At 49.9% G+C, this 22,029-nt stretch overlaps 1 protein-coding gene across 1 annotated transcript in view; it reads right to left on the bottom strand.

Moving 5' to 3' along the window:
* Nucleotides 1-7,378: 7,378 nt before the first annotated feature.
* MMAB (methylmalonic aciduria (cobalamin deficiency) cblB type) overlaps nucleotides 7,379-22,029 on the bottom strand; it is a 19,267-nt gene continuing 4,616 nt past the window's right edge. Inside the window, exons 3-9 of the mRNA XM_003789988.3 lie at nucleotides 21,389-21,482; nucleotides 17,726-17,783; nucleotides 14,940-15,012; nucleotides 14,582-14,679; nucleotides 14,230-14,294; nucleotides 12,409-12,468; nucleotides 7,379-10,586 (exon numbers count right to left, since the gene is read on the bottom strand). Coding sequence (XP_003790036.2) covers nucleotides 10,493-10,586; nucleotides 12,409-12,468; nucleotides 14,230-14,294; nucleotides 14,582-14,679; nucleotides 14,940-15,012; nucleotides 17,726-17,783; nucleotides 21,389-21,482 — 542 coding nt within the window. The 3' untranslated portion in view covers nucleotides 7,379-10,492. The remainder of the gene's footprint in view (nucleotides 10,587-12,408; nucleotides 12,469-14,229; nucleotides 14,295-14,581; nucleotides 14,680-14,939; nucleotides 15,013-17,725; nucleotides 17,784-21,388; nucleotides 21,483-22,029) is intronic.

Below are 22,029 nucleotides of genomic sequence, written 5' to 3' on the forward strand. Positions count from 1 at the left end.
AGCACTCTACCCAGGGGGACAGCTTGGGGCTCCTGTCTCCAAAATAAAAAAAAAGGAAAGAAATCCTGCTGGTCATCGTAATAGCTCCATTTGCAAGAGCACATGCTCAACGGGCTGATTGCAGAATCTGGGCTGAGTGCTCACAGTTTAAGAGGGCACTGGAGAGAGTGATGGCTTTCTGGGGAGAGTGAACATCCTGCTGCTGGGTTCATGGCCAAGCGCTGCCACCCCTTAGCTGGTAGGCCGAGGCCCCCCGCTTCTCAGAACTCTAGTTTTCCTCTATGGAACAAGCACAGCAGCAGTTGCTGTGCACTGCTGCTGTGAACAGCAGAAAAATGGCCTGAGAAGCCCCAGCCTGTGCCACCTGTGAAAGCCGATGACTCATGGCCATTGTAACTGTCATCATTTTGTTCCAGGGACTGAAGCGACATCGTCTCTGGAGTTAACTTTGTTTTTCAAATGTCTTTCTAGGAGACAGGATGTCCTGAGGAGCTTTTGCAGGGCTTTGCTCTCAGCCCCAGGTTTGCAGGCTTCCTCTGTGCCCAAGCCCTGGCTGGACCTCGAGCGTCACCACACACTCAGATGCTATGCTCTCCCTCTGGGGACTAGCAGCCACATTTCCTTCATGCTTTTTTTAAGCTCCTGGCAATCTACATGGCTTCTGAGCCATAGGGAGAGATAGGCTTGGGGGTTGGGAGGCCTGTGTCAATTTATAGACCTTCACTAGAGAGCCAGCCTGCGGGAGTCACCATTGACCACAGAAGAATCCCCTCTGGAGATGTACTCTGCCTCTCTGACCCCAGAGAAGCCTGCAGGAGACATGGAAAGCATAAAATCCTACTGCCAAGGTTTTTGCTCTTTGGCTATGCCAGGCTTGGAACTGCCCCAGATGTATCAGCAGGCTTACAGGTCAGGGTGCTGTCTCTGAATCCTTCTTTCTAAGTTGGCTTTTTTTTTTTTTCTTTGAGACAGAGCCTCAAGCTATCCTCCTGGGTAGAGTGCCATGGCATCACAGCTCACAGCAACCTCCAACTCCTGGGCTCAAGCGAGTCTCCTGCCTCAGCCTCCCAAGTAGCTGGGACCACAGGCGCCCGCCACAACGCCCAGCTGTTTTTTGGTTGCAGCCATCGTTGTTTGGTGGGCCCAAGCTGGATTCGAACCCACCACCTTAGGTGTATGCGGCTGGCGCCTTAGCCACTTGAGCCACAGGCACTGAGCCATACTCAATTAATATTGTTGGGCACCTGCTATGTGCCCAAGCACTATTCTAGGCACTGAGATTCGGTCTATTTGGGGAAAGACACCATGAGAGAAGCCAGTAAGATAATTACTGGTTGATAATAAGACAAAGAGCCCCATGGAGATTGTATCCCATAAGGAAAAGTAAGTTCTCAGGAAAAAACGGAGGCAATTGAATAGTGGGTCCCCAAACCGCAAATATCCACAAGAGGCATCCTGCCATTTTTGATCCATTCTTGCCCACAGGGTGGTAGTAAGGATTAAGAGTCTGGAATTAAACTAGAATTCAAATATAGCTTCAGCCACTTCCTCATCATGGCTGGGAGCAAGTCACTTAACCTCTCCGAGCCTGCAAAGTGAGGATGGCCATTTTTCCCTTGTAAGGTTGCTGAGGTCAAATGAGGTCATGCACATGGTTCGTGGCACACAGTGAACACCTTGTACTCCCCAAACCAAGAACTTCATCACATCCTGGTGTGCATATGTGTGTACACGGCAGGTCGCCCAAGCTAACTGCCAGCTTCCTAAAGGCTGGGGCTGTGCCCACCACACCCTCCAGTGTATTCAGTTATACTTCTGGCTGTATTCATTCTACCCTGCTAGGTAGGGTTTACTAAGATATCCAGTCATAGAGGCCTGCTTCCAGACAGCATCCAACCCAGTGCCAAGCCCTGCTTCCTAGAACCCTTGCCCAAAGCACCCAACAAAACCCAACAGTAAGCCCTTTGAGACCCCTTCTCTGGAGGCCCCCCATGGCTCCCTGTGATGTGCTGTTCTCTCATAGCAAAAAGACAAATCTCATTGTGTTCAACCACAGGTGTGTTCCTGGTAGTGTCTAGCTATACTTTGCACTATAAATCTAAAAATGCCTCCCTGAACAAAATGTTTGTAGTCACCTCAGGTGGGAGAGCTGGACCTGACTCCTCATGCATTGGGGAACTGAGGGAAAAGCAGGTGAAGCAGGATGCCTTGGGGTAGGAGGTGTCACACCACTTCTCACTGGCTTTAATCTTAACTCTATGTGCTTTTTTTTTTTTTTTGAGACAGAGTCTCAAGTTGTTGCCCTGGGTAGAGTGCTGTGGCGTCACAGTGCATAGCAGCCTCCAACTCTTGAGCTTAAGTGATTCTCTTGCCTCAGCCCACCACAACCCCTGGCTATTTTTTGGTTGCAGTTGTCATTTTTGCTTAGCAGACCCCGGCCAGGTTCGAACCTGCCACCCTAGGCGCCCTTGCCGACTGAGTACACAGTCAATTCTATGTGCTTTAATGCAAAATGTAATTACAGATTCTGAATTATGATGGTGAGCTTGTCAGGACTGACTAATTAGTCAGATTTATAACTATTTGCTTCTCAGAGATCTATAAACCTGATGTGTCTACTCAAAGCTCTGAGAAATCCCTCTCCTGCTAGGTATTTTTCTTAAGGAGTTGTGGGGCTGGGATCCCAGCTTTGAGGGCTGGTTTGGAAAAATAGTGTGGCAACTCTCAGGTATCTTGGAGACCTTAGCTGGCTCTGAGATCTGTAAGGGCTCTGTCCTAGGAGTCCAGAAATACTGAAACCATGCTTCTTGTTCCACTACCCCATCAGAAGCCATGGCAGACATTAATAATGGATCACCAATTCCTTCCTGAAATCTGGACCCAGCTTCAGGCTCCTCTACACAGCAACCAGGCACTCACTTGGAATAAGCATCTCTTAGCAGAATAGAGGGAAAAAGAAACTGGATTGTGTTAACAAAGGCTGGATTGAGTGCTGGTTTTTTTACTTGCTGACTGGCACATGGGGCTCATCATTATACTCACTGGGGTGACAACTTGTTCAGGGAAAATTAGGATGATAATCCAGAATGAAAATCGATATGACACAGTAAATATGAAAGTTCTTTGTTTCCTCTCAACCCCTGTGCAAGATAAAGATGCAACAACCAATAGAGGAGAAAGAGGGTGCCAATGTCCTCAACAGCGGGGTGAAAAACTCATGTGGTTTTCCCCCTGGGGACACCTCAGTGGGGCAGGATCATTTTTCTTCTCTTCTCTGTTGCCCTAGAATGGAGTCCAAGTGCCTGCATCCCACTGGGCTCCAAATGGCCAGTTGTCTCCAACAAAAGACAGCATGTGCATGTTCTCTAGGCTTCTAGACTTTGGAGGGGGCCCATGACTTTGGCTACTGGAGGCCCTCCTCCTCATGGCTTGGGGGTAAGAACGTGGCGTGGTGATCTCTCTTGTCTCCAACCACCCCAGGGAGGTTGATGATTTGTTAGAGGCAAAGAAACCACTGCCGATTTCTTTTATCTTCTTCACTCATGCATATAACACAAGTAAGCCCTGGTGATATTCAACTCAAATTCATTGTAGAAAAATTAGGAAATCCAGATAGACAGGCTAGGTGTAGTGGCTCATGCCTGTAATCTCAGTGCTTTGGGAATCTGAGGTTGGGAGGATCGTTTGAGACCAGCCTGGTGACATAGGGACACCCCTCCCCATCTCTACAAAGAATTAAAAAATTAGTCAAGTATGGTTCTGTGCACCTGTTGTCCCAGGTACTTGGGAGGCTAAGGCAGAGGATCACTTGAGCTCAAGAATTCAAGGCTGCAGTGAGCTATGATCTCACCACTGCACCCCTGTCAGCCTGGGCAACAGAGAAGAGAGGAGGAAGGAGAAGAGAGGAGAGGAGAGAAAGGGAGAGGAGAGGAGAGGAGAGGAGAGGGGAGCAGGGGAGGGGAGAGAGAGAAAGAAAATATAGGCAAATAAGAATGAACATTAAAATCACCTATAGTTCCAAAACTTAGAGGTAAGTATTACCATATAGAATGGATCCTCATATTTTCCTGTAGTATATATACACACATTTATATTTCGTTGACAGGATTTAGATGTTTCCATACATAACATTTTGTAATTTAGGATTTTTGTTGTCACTTAATAGATATTGAACACTTTTCCATAGTAGTAACATAGGCACTATCATTTTCAAAGGCTTCATGGTATTTCTTATCGTCTCTTAACTATTTCACTTATCTAATTATCTAGCTTCCTATTATTAGATGTTGCTTTCCAGTTTTTCACTGTGATGAGCAACACTGCACTGAAAAAAAATGCCTATGATTGCACAGATGTATCTATTTGCTCCAGAGAAATTCTCAGCCTCGGAATCTCAAGACTGTGAGGTACACACATTCCTAGGACTTTCATGTGCATTGCCAAATTGCCCTTCTGGAAGATCCTACCAACCTCCACTCCCCTCAGCAGTGGAGAGTCAATGTTTTTCTCTCCCCGCTGAAGACGGCAGGTGGAGAGCCACAGGCTCAGAACTCTCTCCAGCTGCTGGAATCCTGCAGCTGAACCCCCAGGGCTATAGACACAGAGTTCCTTCTCTCCCATCTACTGGCTCAAAGCACCTGAAGCAAGTCCCATGGCTGGGCCAGATAGGATCCTGAGGACACCTAGCGCGGCCACTCACAGACCCCAGCCTCCTCCCTTTCCATGTGCACGCCTGGATGTCTTTTCTCAAGGCCTGCGGCTCGCACCTCGTGGCAGGACGGAGCTTCTGAGTTATAGCAAAACTTATTTCCCTCTACAGCTCCTACAGAGTTAACAGATGTACGCACGTCTGAGGCAGTCATGCGGCAAGAGACTTTGGGGCCAATCCTTTCTGTTTTGACAGTGTGTAATCGAGGTGAAGCCATAAATTTTATAAACAAGAATAAACGACCCTTAGCAACATATGTCTGCTTGACCCTTCCAAGGTGATCGTAAATAAAGGCACCTGCTGGCTGAAGAGAGATGTGGGCATTGCACACGGCCAGTGATGAGGGCCAGAGGACTGGTGCCTTGGGAACTTCCCTTGGGAGTCACTTCTGTGGGGATGGTGGCAGGAGAGGTCACCTTACAAACCACAGGTCCTGAGTCAGCTGAATGACTTTGTGGCATTCATCCAGGGTGCCTTCATCCTTGTGCCACCCTGAAATGGCACCTGTTTCTCACCCTTCCTCTGAGAGGATCCTCATAGCCAGGGCAACCAGAGCACTGCCCCACACTTACTTGCCCCCATCACCAGCTGTGCCAATTTGGCCTACACCATGGGGATCCAAAGACCAGGATCCTTATCCTGGCTCTGCTGCCGCTTATAGGGAGACCTTGGTAGTGGGACTCCCCACGGAGAGGTCAGAACATGCTGGAGGTAGACAGATCCACATTCAAATCAAATCTGAGTTTGGTCATACCTGACACCAGCCAAGGCACCATCTCCTGTGCCTCAGTTTCTGAATCTCTGAAACAAAGATAGCAGTGTCTACTTGGTGGGGCCATGATGGGGAATATATGCCAAGTGCACAAGGAGGGTGTTCTCAAGGTTAGTCATGGTGAAGAGGTTTAAAAAGTACTGCGTGGGTGGCACCCATAGCTCGGTCAACAGGGCACCAGCCACAAACTGGCCCTGGCCAGCTAAACAATAATGACAACTGCAACAACAAAAAAAAATAGCCAGGTGTTGTGGCAGGCACCTGTAGTCCCAGCTACCTGGGGGGCTGAGGCAAGAGGCAAGAGAATCGCTTAGGCCCAAGAGTTTGAGGTTGCTGTGAACTGTGACGCCACAGCACTGTACCCGGGTGTCCCAGGGTGACAGCTTGAGACTCTGTCTCCAAAAAAAAAAAAAAAATTACTGCATGTAAGAAGAGCAAGATCAATGTCAGTTGTTTATAATGACATCATTATAATATCATCACCCTGTAGACGCTGTGTGACTTTAAGCCTCAGCTTCCTCACCTGTGAAATGGGAGGATAAATGTACACTTGGTAGGGTTCTGAGAAATAAAAGACACACTTAAAGAAAAACAACTGGTGTTGTGGTATAATGAGCTCACTGTTGAGCAAATGCCAGCCATGGTGGTTGGAAACGTAAAGCTATCTCCTCGAGCTGTGTGACCTTGAGGAAGTTCTTTCTCACTGGGCCTCAGTTTCTTCATCTGTAAAGGTGGGGATAACAATAATACTAATAGGCTGTTGAGAGAACTAAATGACTAAATGTAAGGTTCTTAGCAAGATGCCTAGACATAACCAGTGCTCAATTTGTGGTCTTTATTAATATTTACTTATTATATTTTCTCTGGGCCTCAGTTTCCTCATCCATAAAATGGGGGCAGCGATCTCGGCAAAACTGTTCAGCTCTCATCATTACTCTGCTATTAATGCTTTTCACTTTGGCACCACGTTCCTAAAGCCACATCCCCCTGGTTTTGTCCAATTGTGGCCAGTTATTACTGGAGGTCACCTGTCTCCCCAACATGCTCAGCAAGTCTTTCAAACCAGAGGTGTTGCTAAGTGGCTGCTAAGTGGCTCTGGCTTTACCAGGGCCTGACCTATGAGAAAGTCCTTTGAAAAGGGTAAAACATGGTTCAACAATAGTTTTTTAGTTTTTTTTTTTTAGTTGCTACCATGTGCCAGGTGCATGGATATATTCCCTGAACCCTTAGAAGTTGGTACTATCATTCCCAGTTATAAAAGATGAAGACTGAAGGTTAAAGTGCTTAAACCATTTGCTCAAAGTGACTCTGCCAGGAAGGAGTAAAGCTGGAATTTGAATAATTATTATTACAATAATGGCAGCTAACATCTGTCAGGGGCAATATTACGCTTTTAAATACTATCTCATTAAATTCTCCCAACGACCCTACAGAGTAAACACTATTTTTCCATTTTATAGATGAAGAAGCAAGTCCGAGAGAGCTAGAATGACTTGCTCAGAGTCACGGAGCTAGGAATAGAGAGCTGGTCTCAAGCCTGAGTGTGTCTGCCTGTAACCAGTGCCCCAGCCAGGGGTCTCACAGGCCTTCATTGTCCTGCACAGTCTTGTAAGCATCAGTGGTTACCCAGCAGCCACTCTCGGCCAGCCCCAGATGTGCCTCCTCACACTTCAGGGCTGGGGCTATGAGCCCCCCAAGAGGCTGCTGGAGAAGGCAGACTTGTGAACCCGACTTGGCTCCTGAAGGGGGATTGCACAGGTTCTCTCAGAACAGGGGTTCTGACCGAGGGTTTTTTGGACTTCCTAAGATCGCATGCAGACTCGTGAGCATGTGTCTGCCCATCTGTCTAGAGAGAGTGTCCACACGGCTTTCATGGGAATTACAAAGGTAAAAAGCCATGATTTGAGAAGTTTTTTATTCTGTGGAGCAGGAGAACAAAGGGACATCCCCCACATTGCTGGGTCTCCCCAGCTCGCTTGTCCTTACCTCCACTTGGACTTGAGCATGAGGACTCTAGATAAGAAAAGCAACAGGCCAAGACAAATTCAAGTTATAACTGCAGCGTGGGTTTAGTATTGCCAGAAGATTCCCAGACCCCATCAGAGTGGAGGGATGAGCCACAAATCCTTCCAGGCACTGATTTATGTAGCATTCATGCGGAATTTATGACACAAAGAATTTTATTCAATTAAACTTGAAATGTGTCTGGATTCTTAAAGGTTCAGTAGCAATCACTAGGAAGAGCGGTCATAAAACTGGATGGGCAGTCGGAAGGAGGCGAGGGTGACATTGCCGCTGATAGGGGATTCGGAACCTGGGACGTTTGTCATTGGGATGTGTTACAAGTTCGGGCTGTGGAAATTACTCGGTGAAAAACGCACATTAACAGTAGCCATGAAATATCAGTTAAGGGAAACTAGGTTGAGAAATGAGACAGCAGGATCTATTAGTGCCTGGCATTGTTCGCTGTAGCCCCAATCGTGATTAACATGACTGTCAAGTGGCGATGGAGTGGGGCCACGGCTTAGGCCCACGTTTTGTCACCAATTCACCAGGACAGCTTGGTTCTTCCCCTCCCTGAGTCTTAATTTCTTCACTTGCAAAGCCGAGCATATCGAGTACCTCCTCCAGGGGTTGCTATGAGGTTTAAATGAGATATCTGTGAAGCACCCGGCCGGGGGCTCTGCCACAGCTGGGGTTGGTGTCATTGTTACCATGGGCTTCTCTTCAGGTGGAAGATCCAACCACCAGCATGTCTCTGTTAATGATGCCACACACTGTACTCCAGGGAGCCAAAGCTGGACTTCAGTTAGGTGAGGGAGGTGCTTTTTGTGGGTGCAAGGTGCATGGGACTGCCAACAAACTCGGTGATCAAGAAATATTTTCAGGCAATTATTTTCCAAGATCAAGTTGTGAAAAGCTATGATAGCCAAACACGGTAGCTCATGTTGCAACCCTGTGTTACTGTGTGATGGGAATGATCATTTACGAGGGTTGACAATGACGCATGTGCAAACCCAAGAGACAACACAGGCTGTAGTGATAGGCCCATTTTTTGATGGTAGAGCTTTTATTAACTTTTCCCACCTAGTTAAAACTATGAGAGAATGCTTTGGTCGGTGTTAGAGGGGTGAACAGTTTTCCTTTTGCCTCGGGTTCTAAAACAGCTTTGTGAGGCACTGTGGAAGAACTCATGTTTCCAACAACCCATCCTCCTGGGCCCCAAAGCAAGCTTTCTCAGTTTTTCTAGCATAGGGAGAAACACCTGCCAAGATGTCGCATCTGCCCTGCACCTGGGCCATCTCTCAGGGAAGTGCTGCTGGTGAAAGGAAGGCAGATACAAAGCCAGGGACCTGAGGACCAATGTTAATGTCTGTCCTGCCGCTCCTGGAAGGATAAGTGGGGACAAGACTTGGCAACAGGCAAATGACCTTGTTTCAAAGACTGTCACTTGAGGATATTGTATTTAGTCAAAGAGCTTTTCTCCTTCGTAGGTTGTGCCTTACATGGTTAGGAGCACGGGGCTATTGTTTTATATATCCTGATCTTCCTGGTGAGACTTTGGGGTACAGGTAGAAATGAGCAATCCACTGCAAGCTACCGGAGCATGCTCCTCCCTGGCCGAGCATGGCAGCTAACCACCATTAGCTTCTCCTGAACACGCACGCTTTTCCTGTTTTCACTTGTGTTTGCTGACACTAAGCACCTGCTACGTGCCAGGCCTGCTACTAACCACCGGGTAGGAGGCACTGTACACGGCCACCTCCTGGAGGGTATTCACTCACTCATGGTCATCTGCACCACTGGCAAAGAAAGCACCCAGAAGCCATGGCCGTGCCTGCTCTTCCTGCAAAATTAGCAGGTGAGGTGGTAAGAATGAAGGCAAAAGGATGAGCACAACTGAGAGTTTAATGTTTGCTGCCTTGCCAGCAAGGACAATGGCCAGAGTGACCAGCCTTCCTGAGCCTGGCATGGTGCCCCATGCTAAGCAGGCACTCAATCAATAAAGGATGGCTGAAGTGATTTCATCAGGTATTTCAGCCCTGACAATCGGCAAGAGCCTGCCCTTCCGAATTCACTTCCTGCAATTAGCAGCATGGAATCTCTATGTTCTCCAGGCTGCCTCTCTGCCCTTCATAAATATCCCCCTTCCCAAGGACACAGCTGGCACTAGTGGTGTCGTTTCATAGCAGGAGGGAGCAGTGGTGACAACTGAAATAAAATACAGCCGTGGCATGAATCTCAGAGGCATAAGCCAGCCAAGTGCAACATCCGAGAAGTCAGTCTGGTTTGTGTCAGCCTCGCTGGAAACTGAAGACCTCATTTTCTCAAAATGAATAGGCTCTTCCTCGGACCCCAGACTCTCCACAGTGCCTTTAAGCGGTGGTGTCGGTCTCACCAGGTCACCATCCATTTCAGTGGGGACCCTCCGTACGGCACCCCGGGCACCCACACTTCAACCCAAGCCCAGAGTTTCTGAGGCCTCACTTGCCAATCTGCTGCCACCCATCCCCCACACCTTGGCAGTGATGGGTGGCTCAGAGGTGACTAAACTTCCAAATCCTGTCTGCCTTCCCCGTTATAAATGTGACATTTAATGCCCCTTTGGCACAGGTAAATCACAATGACATTTCCAAGGGCCTTTGGTACCAATCCAAAACCTTGAACAATCTGAGCTGGCGATGGAAAGGTTCTCTCTCTCTCTCACACACCCCCCCACCCTCCCTGAAGCCTTGCCCACTTCTATTCATTTTTCCATGTCTCCTTCTTGGTTCACACTTTGGCTTCCTTCATCTTTCTTCCTGGAAATACTGAGTTCACGCCTGCTTCCCTGCAAGCCCCAGGAGCACCTGGGGAAGCAGAGCAGAATCTCTGAAGAGGGCCACAGTCCCTGGAGGCGAATGGCAGGGGATGTGCAAACAAGGAAGGGTAAGTTCCTGCCTTCCCCACTGTCGCCACGAAGGGGTCTGTCTATAAAGTTCCCCTTTCTGTTATTTCAAAATGCCTTGGGCTCAGTCCAATGGATCATTTTTCTTGTATATTTTTTCTTGATTCCCCTCCTTCATGGCTGCGTATCTGGCTAATGTGAAGAGATAGTCGCTGAGTCTGGTGGGGCACAGAAGAAAAAGCAAACGAAATGACTTAAAATGAGAGATCAATGCTAACCAGGTCTTCCCATATTAGTCTTCAAGGAGGAAGTATGAGTTATGTGCCCCAGGAGCATCGTGCAGGGATGGCAGGTGCCTGGCCATCTCAGGCCTGATGGATGGCACTCAGCCAGCTTCTATGAGAGCCAAGGGCCCGACTCCAACACCAGGGCTGGGGCCACTCCTATAGGGTGAGGCCATTGTCTCTGCTGACCCCATGGGGCAGGTGACTTTGGACCCTTCTCTGAGCTGGTTTCTGCATCTTCCCCCACCCCCCGATAAGGTTTCTCTTTGCCACCCAGGTTGGAGTACAGTAGTGTCACCATAGCTCACTGTAACCTTGAACCCCTGGACTCAAGTGATCCTACTACCTGGGTCTTCCAAGTAACTGGAACAACAGAGGTGCGCCACCATGCCTGGTTAAATTAAAAAATATTTTTTGTAGAGACTAGGTCTGGCTATGTTAGTCTCAAACTCCTGGGCTTAAGTGATCCTCCCACCTCGGCCTCCCAAAGCACTGGGATAACAGGTGTGAGCCACGGTGTCTATGAGACCTTCTCTCTGGGGCGATGGAGAGAACTGAGAGAAGATACCATGTTGGTCCTTCTGTGCTGAGCTCAGCAGAAGTCATCCTCCTCTGGCTGCCTCATGCTTTTCACCATCTCATGCCAAGCACTGACCCCTATATTCCTCCATCTCTCCCTGCCCCAGCACTGCCCTCTAAGGCCAGCTCCATTCCATGCTCCCCAGGGGTCAGGGCCCCCCCACTGACTCTCTAGGGGACCATGCAGGGAGATTCTGCTCTGGGTCTTTTCCCCCTCCTGGACCACTTCTGGAGGACAGCAGTGGGCTTGTTATCAGCTCTGTGAAGCCCCACATAGGGGATGTACTTACCTGGTCTATGACACACTATAGGACTGGAAGAGCCACTAAGGGCTTTCTGCTCCAAAGATGAAGTAGAACAATTCCTCACTTGCTGGCCCAGGAGACTCTCCCCCACCCCCCACCAAAAGGAAAGGAGCTGGTCAGGACCTACCAAGGTCAGGCCTTGTCCCAATGGGAGAAGTGCCCACAGTCAATGTTTAAACCTGGCTGGGGTCACTCTTGGGACACCTGGGTCAACTCCCAGGATGCAGACCCTACCCCTGCCTCTTCCCTAGCTCTCTGCCTGCCCGGGCTCTGGCTTTTTCACACTGGTACTGCACAATCTGAGGCTGGAGTGGAAACCAGCACAGTGGGCTTCAGGCCCAGCACAGCTCCAGTTGGGGAGGTTAACGGAGAGGCAGCAGGAATCAATGGTCCCTGGGCCAGCCTGGCTCCTTGGGTCCTGTACTGAGGCACCTGAGCTCAGCCTGCCCTAACTGACTTCTCTCAGTTCACACCACCCCACAGCTTCTTGGGGAAGGGAGACTGGCTGAGAGCAGGCCTCAGTCCTAGGCTCCCTGGTCAGTCACCATTGAGAGGTCTTGCTTGAACACAGTCTTCAAGAGCACCCCTTGTTCCTGCACTGTCCCTTCACACTTAGGTTTTTTCTCCTGATTTTTATAGCAGCTTTCCCATAAGACTGTAACATTCCTGGTCAGCCCCAGTGTCCACCTTGTTCACAGCTGTCTCCTGTGTCCTGGCACATGGTAGACGCCCACAGATATACATACTAAGTGAACAGAACAGTGTGTGAGTGAGGGCTGGGCCCTGCTCCTCAGGCCTACTGCAGCGCTATTATTTCCCACATATGTGCCCTTTTGTGGAGGAAAGAGACTCTCTAAACGCCATCCAAGTACCTGTTTAAGAATTTGGCCACGTTTGCATCAGTCTCTCCCGTCTGGACAAGAGGCACCACACTGTGGAGGGAGGAAACACAGTCATGCCATGTCATGGTGCTCAGCTCACTGTGGGACCTGGGGCCTAGACCCTGATTGGCCTTTCTCATCACCTCTGCTTAACCTGGACCTGCACAAACTCAGTCAGCACTCGGGATGAAGAAATCCACCACCAGTGGGTCTGAACAGGTCATTCAATCCTCTTTCCTCAGGCACATGACATGAGGGCCTGGCCAAGGAGGGATGGAGGATGGCGGGGGAGGTGAGGGGAGGACAGACCACATCACAGTCTGCCAGCCTTGGTGACACTGGGCCTGGGGCTGGGGTCCTCCCTGGGTGGGGTGGTCAGTCCCAGAGCTCAAAGGAAGGGCCACTAGTCTAAGCCCCTTCTATGTATGACTTAGAGCAACTTTACAGAGGAGAAAAAGGTCCAAGCAAACCAAGCCCCAATTCCACAGTTTTGAATTCCCTGCCATCCATGCCCGCTATGTGCAGAGTTTTAGACAGTGGACTACTGTCTGCTGGGCACCAGTGACATGGCGGGCCCTTGCTGGCCCTTTCAAGCATATCACCCTGCTGGGTAACCCTGACTCAGACGCACTCTCCTCATGACCCAGTCCTCATCTAAGGCCACACACCAGCTAGTGCCCCAGAAGGGTGTGCTCTAGGCTGCATTTGTGGCACCTTGCACTTACCAGGGAGCTCCTTTAATCAAGAGACTTGTACAAGAGACTTGTACAAGCCCCATGTACAAGTCTCCACCTCACCAACAGTCTGGAAACTTAGCATTGCTGCAGCTGTGAAACTGTCTGGTGTCTTGAGGACCCAACATCTGCTCAGCCACTCCTCTTAGTTGGGCCTTTGGGTCATTTCCAATTTTTTGCTATTATAAGCACTGCTGATGTGAATGGTTTGGCAAAAATGACATTTTTTTTCTTTTGAAGCCAAAGCTCATTCTGTTACCCACAATACCCCAGGAACTATCTGGACCCAACAGCCTTTCACGAAGGACAAAATGTGGGACCATGCAAAAAGTTCAGGCTTTGGATAAGACACACCTGGACTCAGATCTGGGTTGCACTGTGGACTACTTGGGTGACCCCAGCTGTGACATCATCTCTCTGAGCCTGTTTCCTGACTCCTGTAAACTGGGGGCTGCCACCACCCATCTCCTAGCATTATCTTGAGGAATCTAAGAACTGATGAATGTACAGGGCCGGGCAGAGCCTTGCCTGTTGTGTCACAGCAGGACTCCATTTCCATTTCTCTGTAGGTCTGGGTTGCAGCCAGGTTATGGATGGTGTAAATGGAGATTTTGTAATTCCTCTTCTAGGTTTTCCTTGAAAAGATTGTCAGTAGCTTTTGGGTGGTCCCTCCTCTTCCTAATCCTGAACTGGGGGAGAAGCTGGGGCAGCAGGTGGCTGGTCTGTAGACAGCTTTCACCTGGACCCCTGACAGCCACACAGGATCCTCCAGGCCCTACTGCACCCCACATCCAGCAGGGTCCTTTCATGCCACCATCTCCCATGGCATAGAACCCTTCTGGGCCTGCGAGCCATGTGCAAGTACATCATCTATTAGTTCCTCTGCCCATGCATCACTGCCTCCCCTCTGTAACACAGTGCCCTGAGAATGAGGACTTGCTCTGTCCTGTTTCCCACCTGGCACAGTGAAGGTGCCTGGACAAGGTGTGTAGAGGAGTGGCCGGATGGTGCAGCACCAACCCTGCTATGTCTGCCTCCTACCCACTAACAAGGAGGACCCTCCCACCTGGCCTCTTACCGTCTCTCAGCCCGGCGGCACACGGCTCGACAGAAATGCAGCGCAGAGCTGCTCTTGCCTCCAGACTGAAAGGAGAAAGCAGGTATTGGTTGGGGTAGGGCTGGGAAGGCATGTCCCCTGCAGAAAGGGACACCCAGGCCCCGCACCCACCCCAGCCCCCACTAGGCAGTACTCTGCTTCCCACTGAGCACCCCCTCCAGAGTGGACAGGGCTGGAGAGGGTCCTATGAGGACCTGGAGAGACTTAAATGACTGGGGGACAGCTACCAAGAGGGATTTCTTCAGAGCCCATGGGTTTCTGTCAATACACTCGGCCTGTAGCAGCCCCCAGGTTGAGGGAGCCCAGTACCTACAGGCAGAATGAAAGCTGTGAGAGGGGGCAGCTGGCTGGTGTATTTGTCGATCCACTGCTCTAACTCCAGGATAGGCCCTTCTTCAAATGCAGTGTGTTCTGAGGAGTCAAGGGGCAGAGCAAAACTGCCATGAGGCCACTGCCTGCCAGACCAGGAAGGGAATCGTCCTCTTCTTTCTGGGTGCCCCACAAACTGCCTATGTTGGCTCAGAAGGTACCTTCCCTCCCTGGGGCTACAAGGCTGACTAGCCCACCTGTGGGTCCCTGAGGGACTGGGCTCCCAGGGAATAACAGCCAGGAGAGCGTCCTTCCCCAACCCCAGGGCTTTCCGAATACCCAAGGCAGACTCAGGGAATTACTTAAGTGAGCTTCCCTAGCCGAGGAGCGTGGTGTCGCCAGGGCGGAGCCGACATCCTGCAACATGCACTGGACCTGGGGAGCAATAGCAGGTGTGAATGAAGACCTGTTCATGGCGGGCCAGGTGAAGACCTGTTCATGGCAGGCCATGTGGATACCAGCACCACGTGGAGGGGCCACCAACATGCTGGCACAGTGCACAAAAGCCAGCTTGTTGGGGGAGGTGCCAGAGCACAAATTCATCCACTTTTAAAGGCAAACTCTGAACTTTTAACACAGTATCTTCCTGGGACACCTGACCCTCTGGATGGGGCACCTGGTGGGGGGCCTTTTGTGCAGTCAGAAGAAGGAAGAGGCTCCCACGGGGGGTTGGGGGGCAGCCAGTGCTGGTTAAGAGGACTCTTCTCAGCTCTGGTCCACATCTCCCATGCCTCAGCCTCAAGAGGTTTTCTTCTTTTCTCTGCACTTGACAGCTTTGGTTTTCTAAACTTGTAATAGTTGGGTCAAGAGACCAAACATGACAGTGCTTTCTAAACTGTAAAGGACAAGGAGTTTTTAGAACATGATATCAGCTGGGGCATGTGGGGGCTTCAGGGGAAGAAAGCCTGGCTGGGCGAGGCCTGCGCTCTAGCTAAGAGGCAGAGTGGGTTTGCTTGGAACAGAGGTGGACTGCTGAGGTCTGCTGAAAGGACTCCAGGCCCCAGCATGATGAACAGCCAATGGGTTCCTGTGTTGACAATAGTCACACATGCCACCTATGACTTTCTACCTGGCCAGGATCCACCTTAGCTGTATGGTGGGCTGTCGGGAGGGTAGAGGTCTATGACCTCTGCCATTATGACTGTGTGAAGAGCAGGCCACAGTGGAGGACAGCAGACCTTGGGCAAGTTACTTCACTGCTTGGGCAGTTACTTGATGCCTTCACAGCAGAGGAGTGATACCCCATAATGACACCCTATTTGGTTGGCCAATTGCAGCGCTTACCCCAGAGGCTGGGGAGAGTTGGCATCAGTATGAGAACCAGGTCACAGCCCACTGATGCCTGGCTTCAGGGCCTGGGCAAGTTAGTCTTTCTGAGCCTTGGTTGAGTTCCCTAAAAAGCAGGGATGTTAACTTCCTCCTCATAAGTGCCTGTGAGGATCGAATGGGATGAAGCGAGGCAAGCAGGGACTTGCTACCCAGCCTCACACACAGGCTCAGGGAGCAGCTCCTGAGGCCAGCCTGGGCTCCTGCATGACCCAGACACTGTTCCTGCCCTTGCAGTGCCCAGGCCAGGTGGGGAGGCAGGTGGATGAACAGACATGCTAACCCTCCTTATGATGCCTGTGGGTACAGGGTACGGAAACCTAGGGGGTGGCAGCAAACCCAGCTGGAGACAGGATGACCAGGGGAGGCTCTGGAAGATGAGATGTGGGAGCTGCAACTAAAGGTCAGAGGGGTTTTTTTTGTTGTTTGTTTGTTTTTTTTTTTGAGACAGACTCTCAAGCTGTTGCCCTGGGTAGAGTGCTATGGCGTCACAGCTCACAGCAACCTGAAACTCTTGGGCTTAAGCAATTCTCTTGCCTCAGCCTCCCAAGTAGCTGGGACTGCAGGAGCCTGCTACAGCTATTTGTTGTTGCTGTTATTGTCATTGTTGTTTTAGCTGGCCAGGGCTGGGTTTGAATCCACCAACCTCGGTGGATGTGGTTGGCGCCCTACCCGCTGAGCTACGGGCGCCGCCAGGTCAGAGGGTTTTAAAGCACAGGCGTCTTTTCCCTCTGTAAACCCTGCTTGGAGATGAGTAGGGCATATAGAAGTGAGCACTGCTGACATGTACAATTCCTCATAGTTACACTGATAACCATTCTCCATCACACAGGAGTGGACTCATTCATAGAAGGTTCTGGCAGCTGAGGCCTCCAGCCCTCTGTAGCCTGGCAGCCTCTCACTACAACTGCTCCCAAGAGCCCAAGTGGGCTCCAGCCAGGACTGGAAGACTGAAGAGGCCGAGGACTGATGCTCCAGGAAGCAGTTTCTAAAGACTCAGGTCAGCCAGACACAGAGGCTCATGCCTGTAATCCCAGCAGTTTGGGAGGTTGAGGCAGGAGGATTGTTTGAGGCCAGGAGTTTGAGACCAGGCTGAACAACACAGTGATATCCCATCTCTACTAAAATCAATAAGAAAATTGTTTTAAATAAAATGAAGACTCAAGTCAACGTGTGGATGGAAACTGCAGTCATGTCGCTGGGTGTTCTAGGATGGCATCCCTGCCTTTGTGGGTCAGAAGCCCCAGTCCTTCCTAAGGATTAGAACTGTTATACTACTAAACAGAGGTCCCACGGGCTGAGGGCTTCCCCACGCTCCACTCTGGGCAGGGCACAAGCTGAGGAACTTCATACAGGGTTTCTCAACCCTGGAGCTACTGCCATTTGGGGCTGGGTCATTCACTATTGAGGAAGACTGTTCTGTGCACTGTAGGATATTTAGCTGTGCCCCCTGGTCTTGGCACACTAGATGCCAGGAGCACCCCTATCCCCAGATATTACCCAGCATGCCCTGGGGGGCAGATTGGCCTGGGTTGAGAATGGCTACACTCTGCACTCTCCTCACTTGGTGCAAACTTCACCACTCACCTTCAAAGGAAGATTATCTTGTAGTCCCCATTCTAGAAACTGAGGCTTGCAGAGGGAGAGGATCAGATCCAAGTGACATAAAAGGGAAGGGATGGTTAGATGGTGAATCTAGTTATGGGATTCCCAGGCCTCAGGGATGACAGATCCTAGTGTGGGGTCAGACCGCGTTACTCACTTTCTGAAGCTCTTTGGCAAAGGTGTGGCCCTTTTCCTCGATTAATTCCATAGCAAACCTATGAAGAAAAAGGAAAAAGAATCTGCCTCTAACACATGTCCCCAGCCTTTGTCTTGCTGTAAGACAGTATAGATTCTCAGGTAGTAGGCCATTTAACTAATTTAGATTTAATGGCAGGATGTTATTTTTCTTGCTGACAATAAGAACACTGTAACCTTCCATTGACATGGAATGTTTCTTGAAATGCCTTTTCTTACACTCATTATTTACAGCAGGTGTCCTCAAACTACGGCCCACGGGCCACATGCAGCCCACCTAGGACATTTATCTAGCCTGCCGGGTGTTTTTGCCACAGCTGTCTGTCCTGCTTAGCAGCCGACTCATTTTGTCCGGGGCCTGCAGTCCAGCCCTCCAACGGTCTGAGGGACAGTGAACTGGCCCCTGTTTAAAAAGTCTGAGGACCCCTGATTTACAGTTAACCATTCCTGTTTGAACACTGGCCAGGCCCAGGTGATCCAGTAGGGAGCAGAAGCTGACACTGGCTCTGTCCAGCAGGAGAGAGGGGTGTGAATCAGATACCACACTACTGAATGCAAATTGACATCTGTGCGCTGAAGGAAAAGGGCAACAGGAGCCTAACCTGGCCTCGGCTAGCACGGCAAGGAGGGCTTCTTAGAGGAAGCAATGCTAAGGTAGGACTTTGAAGGCTGAGTAGGAGCTCCCTGGTAAGGCAAGGTGGGGCAGGGACACAGGTCAAGACCCTGGCACTGCCTCTCTTGAAACACTGCATTCACTTCCAGTGAGGGGTGGGCAGGGGACAGACATTGGGGAGCCAGAAGAAGTCCTGGAAGACAGCTTTGGGAAGAGCTCTTCACAGAGGGGCCAGCAGACCTATAGCAACTGACAAGAGATGGCAAAAACTAGCAAGGAGAGGGTGCTGACAGGATGAAGGAGGAGGAGGAGCCACTGACCCTGGAGGGGGCTGATTTCTGGGGGCCATGAACAGGAGAGTTAGGTAGAGAGCTGGGCTGCCACGACAGCCACACACACCACAGGATGGGGACATACACACTCCCAAACCTCTCTCCACTCACTCTCCCGTCTCCTGTAGTGCCTCCCATTGGCTGGACCAAACTGAAAGCCAGAAAACCAGGTAATCAGGTGATGGCGTCAGTAAAGTCAGTCTCCCAGGCATAGAAAGGCGAAGAGGAGACTGGAGAATAGATTGAAAGGGCAAAATGAAGAACCAGCACATCTTACAATTAAAACAAAACCAATGAACACGTGATTCACTACCTGTGACTCACGCAGGATTGGGTTGCCTGTAGCCTGAAGGCCACATGTGGCCCTCCAGATTGCCAAGTGTGGCCCTGCTCAAGGATCCAGAAGATCACGAGTCTGGACTGCAAGGGCTGTTGGAGCTGGACACAGTCAGGCTTCAGCACAGCAGTGTGTCCCAGGCCTGGCTCACAGCAGGTGTCTAGAAGCCTCTGCTCACTGAGGGATGCTTTATGAACCAGGCCCTTCTCCATGCCCATCCCGTGCCCTCCCCTATCACTCGTCACTGCCCAGTTATTGTCTTCCTGTCCCCTTCCCCCACCCCCACCCCAGACTGTGGCTCCACAAGGACAGTGGTCAGGCTCTTAGCTTAGCAGTGCCTGGCACAGGGAGACGCCTAGTCAGCATCTGAAAACAGAAGGACCCACAACTGAGGTTTATCCAACCTGCCCACATCAACCAAGAGACGATGGCTGCTGATTGGCAGGTTCTGCAGAGCTGGTCCCTCTGCCTGCTTCACTTTGTCACTGCCCCCCACCCAGTCCCTTCCCCCATACTCTGAGGGGTCTACCTATTCTGCCCAGTGGCAGACTATCCACATTTTCTGTCTTGAAAATCTCATCTAGCCAGGCCTGCCACTGAGAAATGATAGCCACGAACAGCTAGCTTTTAAGAATAATAATAATGATAATAGCTAACATTATTAGCCACAAACAACTAGCTTTTAAGAGTAATAATAATAGCTAACATTATTATTATTTGTGCTAGCCACTGTCCTAATAGAGTACATGGAATCATCTTACTTAATCCTCACAAGAACATGGTGAGGATGATATTATTACTACAGTCATTCGAAAGAATAGTAAACGAAGGCTCAGAGAGACCAGGAGATTTTCCTGAGATCCCAGAAACAGTCATCACTATAGGAGGTGGACAGGCTAAATTCCTCACAGATCTTCCAACTCAGGGTAAGGTGACCAGTCAGGGAAATGTTTATGTGACTATCCCTGCCTGGGGAAATCAGCAGTGCAGGTGAGCTGAGACCATCAACTATTAGCTTGGGCTGGAGAGGCTGAGATGTCTGTCTGAGATGAGACTTGCTCTCCCCACTCTCTCTTCTGCTGGCACCGTTATCTGGCCACCTCAGATGTTTCATTATCCTATGTCCTTGCTTACCTTTTACTCAGCCTTCCTGGAGGCTGTAATCTCCCCTCTTTCATTCTTAACCTTGACTGCTGACTACTGACTGCTGTGCATCCTTGCACGTATACTCTGTTATGTACCAAATAAAAAGACTCCTGGAAACAAGGCACGTGTGCATTGTTCTCATGCAGCTCCCCTAGGCACAAGGAACTGTGTATGCCCTTACAGGCTTCCTTTTTATGCAAACTTATCCTTTTAAGTTTGGTGTAAGTTTTGTCCTTTCCTCACCACTGTCTCCCTTGCTGGCCACTGTACCAGGTTGGGATCCACTAGATGCTCAACAAGCAGTAGTGCAGAATTAGAACCCAGGTCTGCCTAACTCTCATGCACCTATCGCCAAAGGGACACCGGTCAGATCTCAGGAGCCAGCACTTGAGATTGTCACTGTGCACACCATCACCAGCTTGCTGAGCATGGTGGACTGTGCTCTTGTTCTCAAATATTTGCTGCCTCTCCCACCCACTGATGTCAGGTATGACTGGTTCTGGCCAAGGAAATGTGAGTATAGAAAGGAGGTGTCACTCCCCTGAAAGCCTGAAGAGCCACGCCACCGTGAGCTTCATCATGACCCCTTTTCCCTCTGCTACCATGACTAGTAAAGCCTCCCAGATAGAGGCTATTCTGATAGCCTGGGTCCCAGAGTGGAGGCCACGTGGAACAGAAAGATACCCATCCTGCGATGGGCTTGAAGTAGGAGCAGGAAATCCACCTCTGGTGTCACAGGAGTGAGATTTGGGGGTTGTTTGTTACCACAGCACCACCTGGCCAATCCTGACTGATTCCTTAAGTCAACCTTCTAAACTTAGGCTCATTTAGAAAACAGTCACGAAAGGGATCACATTTGCTGCACTGTGTGTTATACTAACCCACCTCTTTCACTTAACATATGGACCTCAAAGGTACACACAGGCTCACCTGAAGAGAGGGAGTCAAGGAAGAAGAGGGAAGGCAGCTTTGCACAGCATGGGACAAAAGCAGGAGCAGGCAGGGTAAAAACAGAAAGGTGTCCATGGCCTGGCAGCCTTGGGGAGCTGACCAACCTGTGCTTCAGACTGAGGCATGTTCACTGAGGGTTGACAAGTGCCTAGACTGCCCAGCACTCATGAGGACTTCACATTGATTACACTTACTATTGCACGATTCAAACTCAACCTCAAGGCCAATCCTGTTCCTCTCCCTTACCCAATAGCTGAACTTAATTCATCTGTAGTTCCCACGGCTTCAAACACTTGGTCATCTTTGGGTCTCCTTTCTCCTGTGAAGGTACTAGAAAACCCTGTGGAAAAAATGTTGAGCCACCCAAATTAAGACTTTTTTTCCTGATATGCTGTTTTATTAAAAACCTAACTTGAAATATAACACATACACAGAAAAATGCTCAAATCATTAAGTGTACAAACTGAAGAACTGTTACTGACTTTGATCAGCACCCCGCTCAAGAACAACACCCCAGAAGCCCCCATCCTGCTAAAGAAAACACATGCGTGCACAGTATACATACATTACCGTTGTATTTCACATGAAATCAAAGCCCTTTTCATTTCTGTCTAGGTCACAGCCTCTGCCTTTCTCCCACAACCTCTGACAAAGGGAAAACCAGCCCAAGAGTCAGGAGCTGCCCTGGCACTATCAGGCAGGCTTTGGTGTTGCCAGTGCTGGTCTGGCACTCACAGGTAGGCGGTGGTGTTCTGCTGAACACAAACCACTTCACAGAACACCGTGAGACAGGCTATACTCTATGACTGTGACAGATCAAGGACCAAACAAGGCCACTTTGCAATCATGTCTGAGCATAGACCATAGTTTAAATTGTAAGAGATAAA

The sequence above is a fragment of the Otolemur garnettii genome, unplaced genomic scaffold (genome assembly GCF_000181295.1).
Source record: "Otolemur garnettii isolate 467f Iridium unplaced genomic scaffold, OtoGar3 scaffold00038, whole genome shotgun sequence".
In the NCBI taxonomy this organism is placed as follows: Eukaryota; Metazoa; Chordata; class Mammalia; order Primates; family Galagidae; genus Otolemur; species Otolemur garnettii.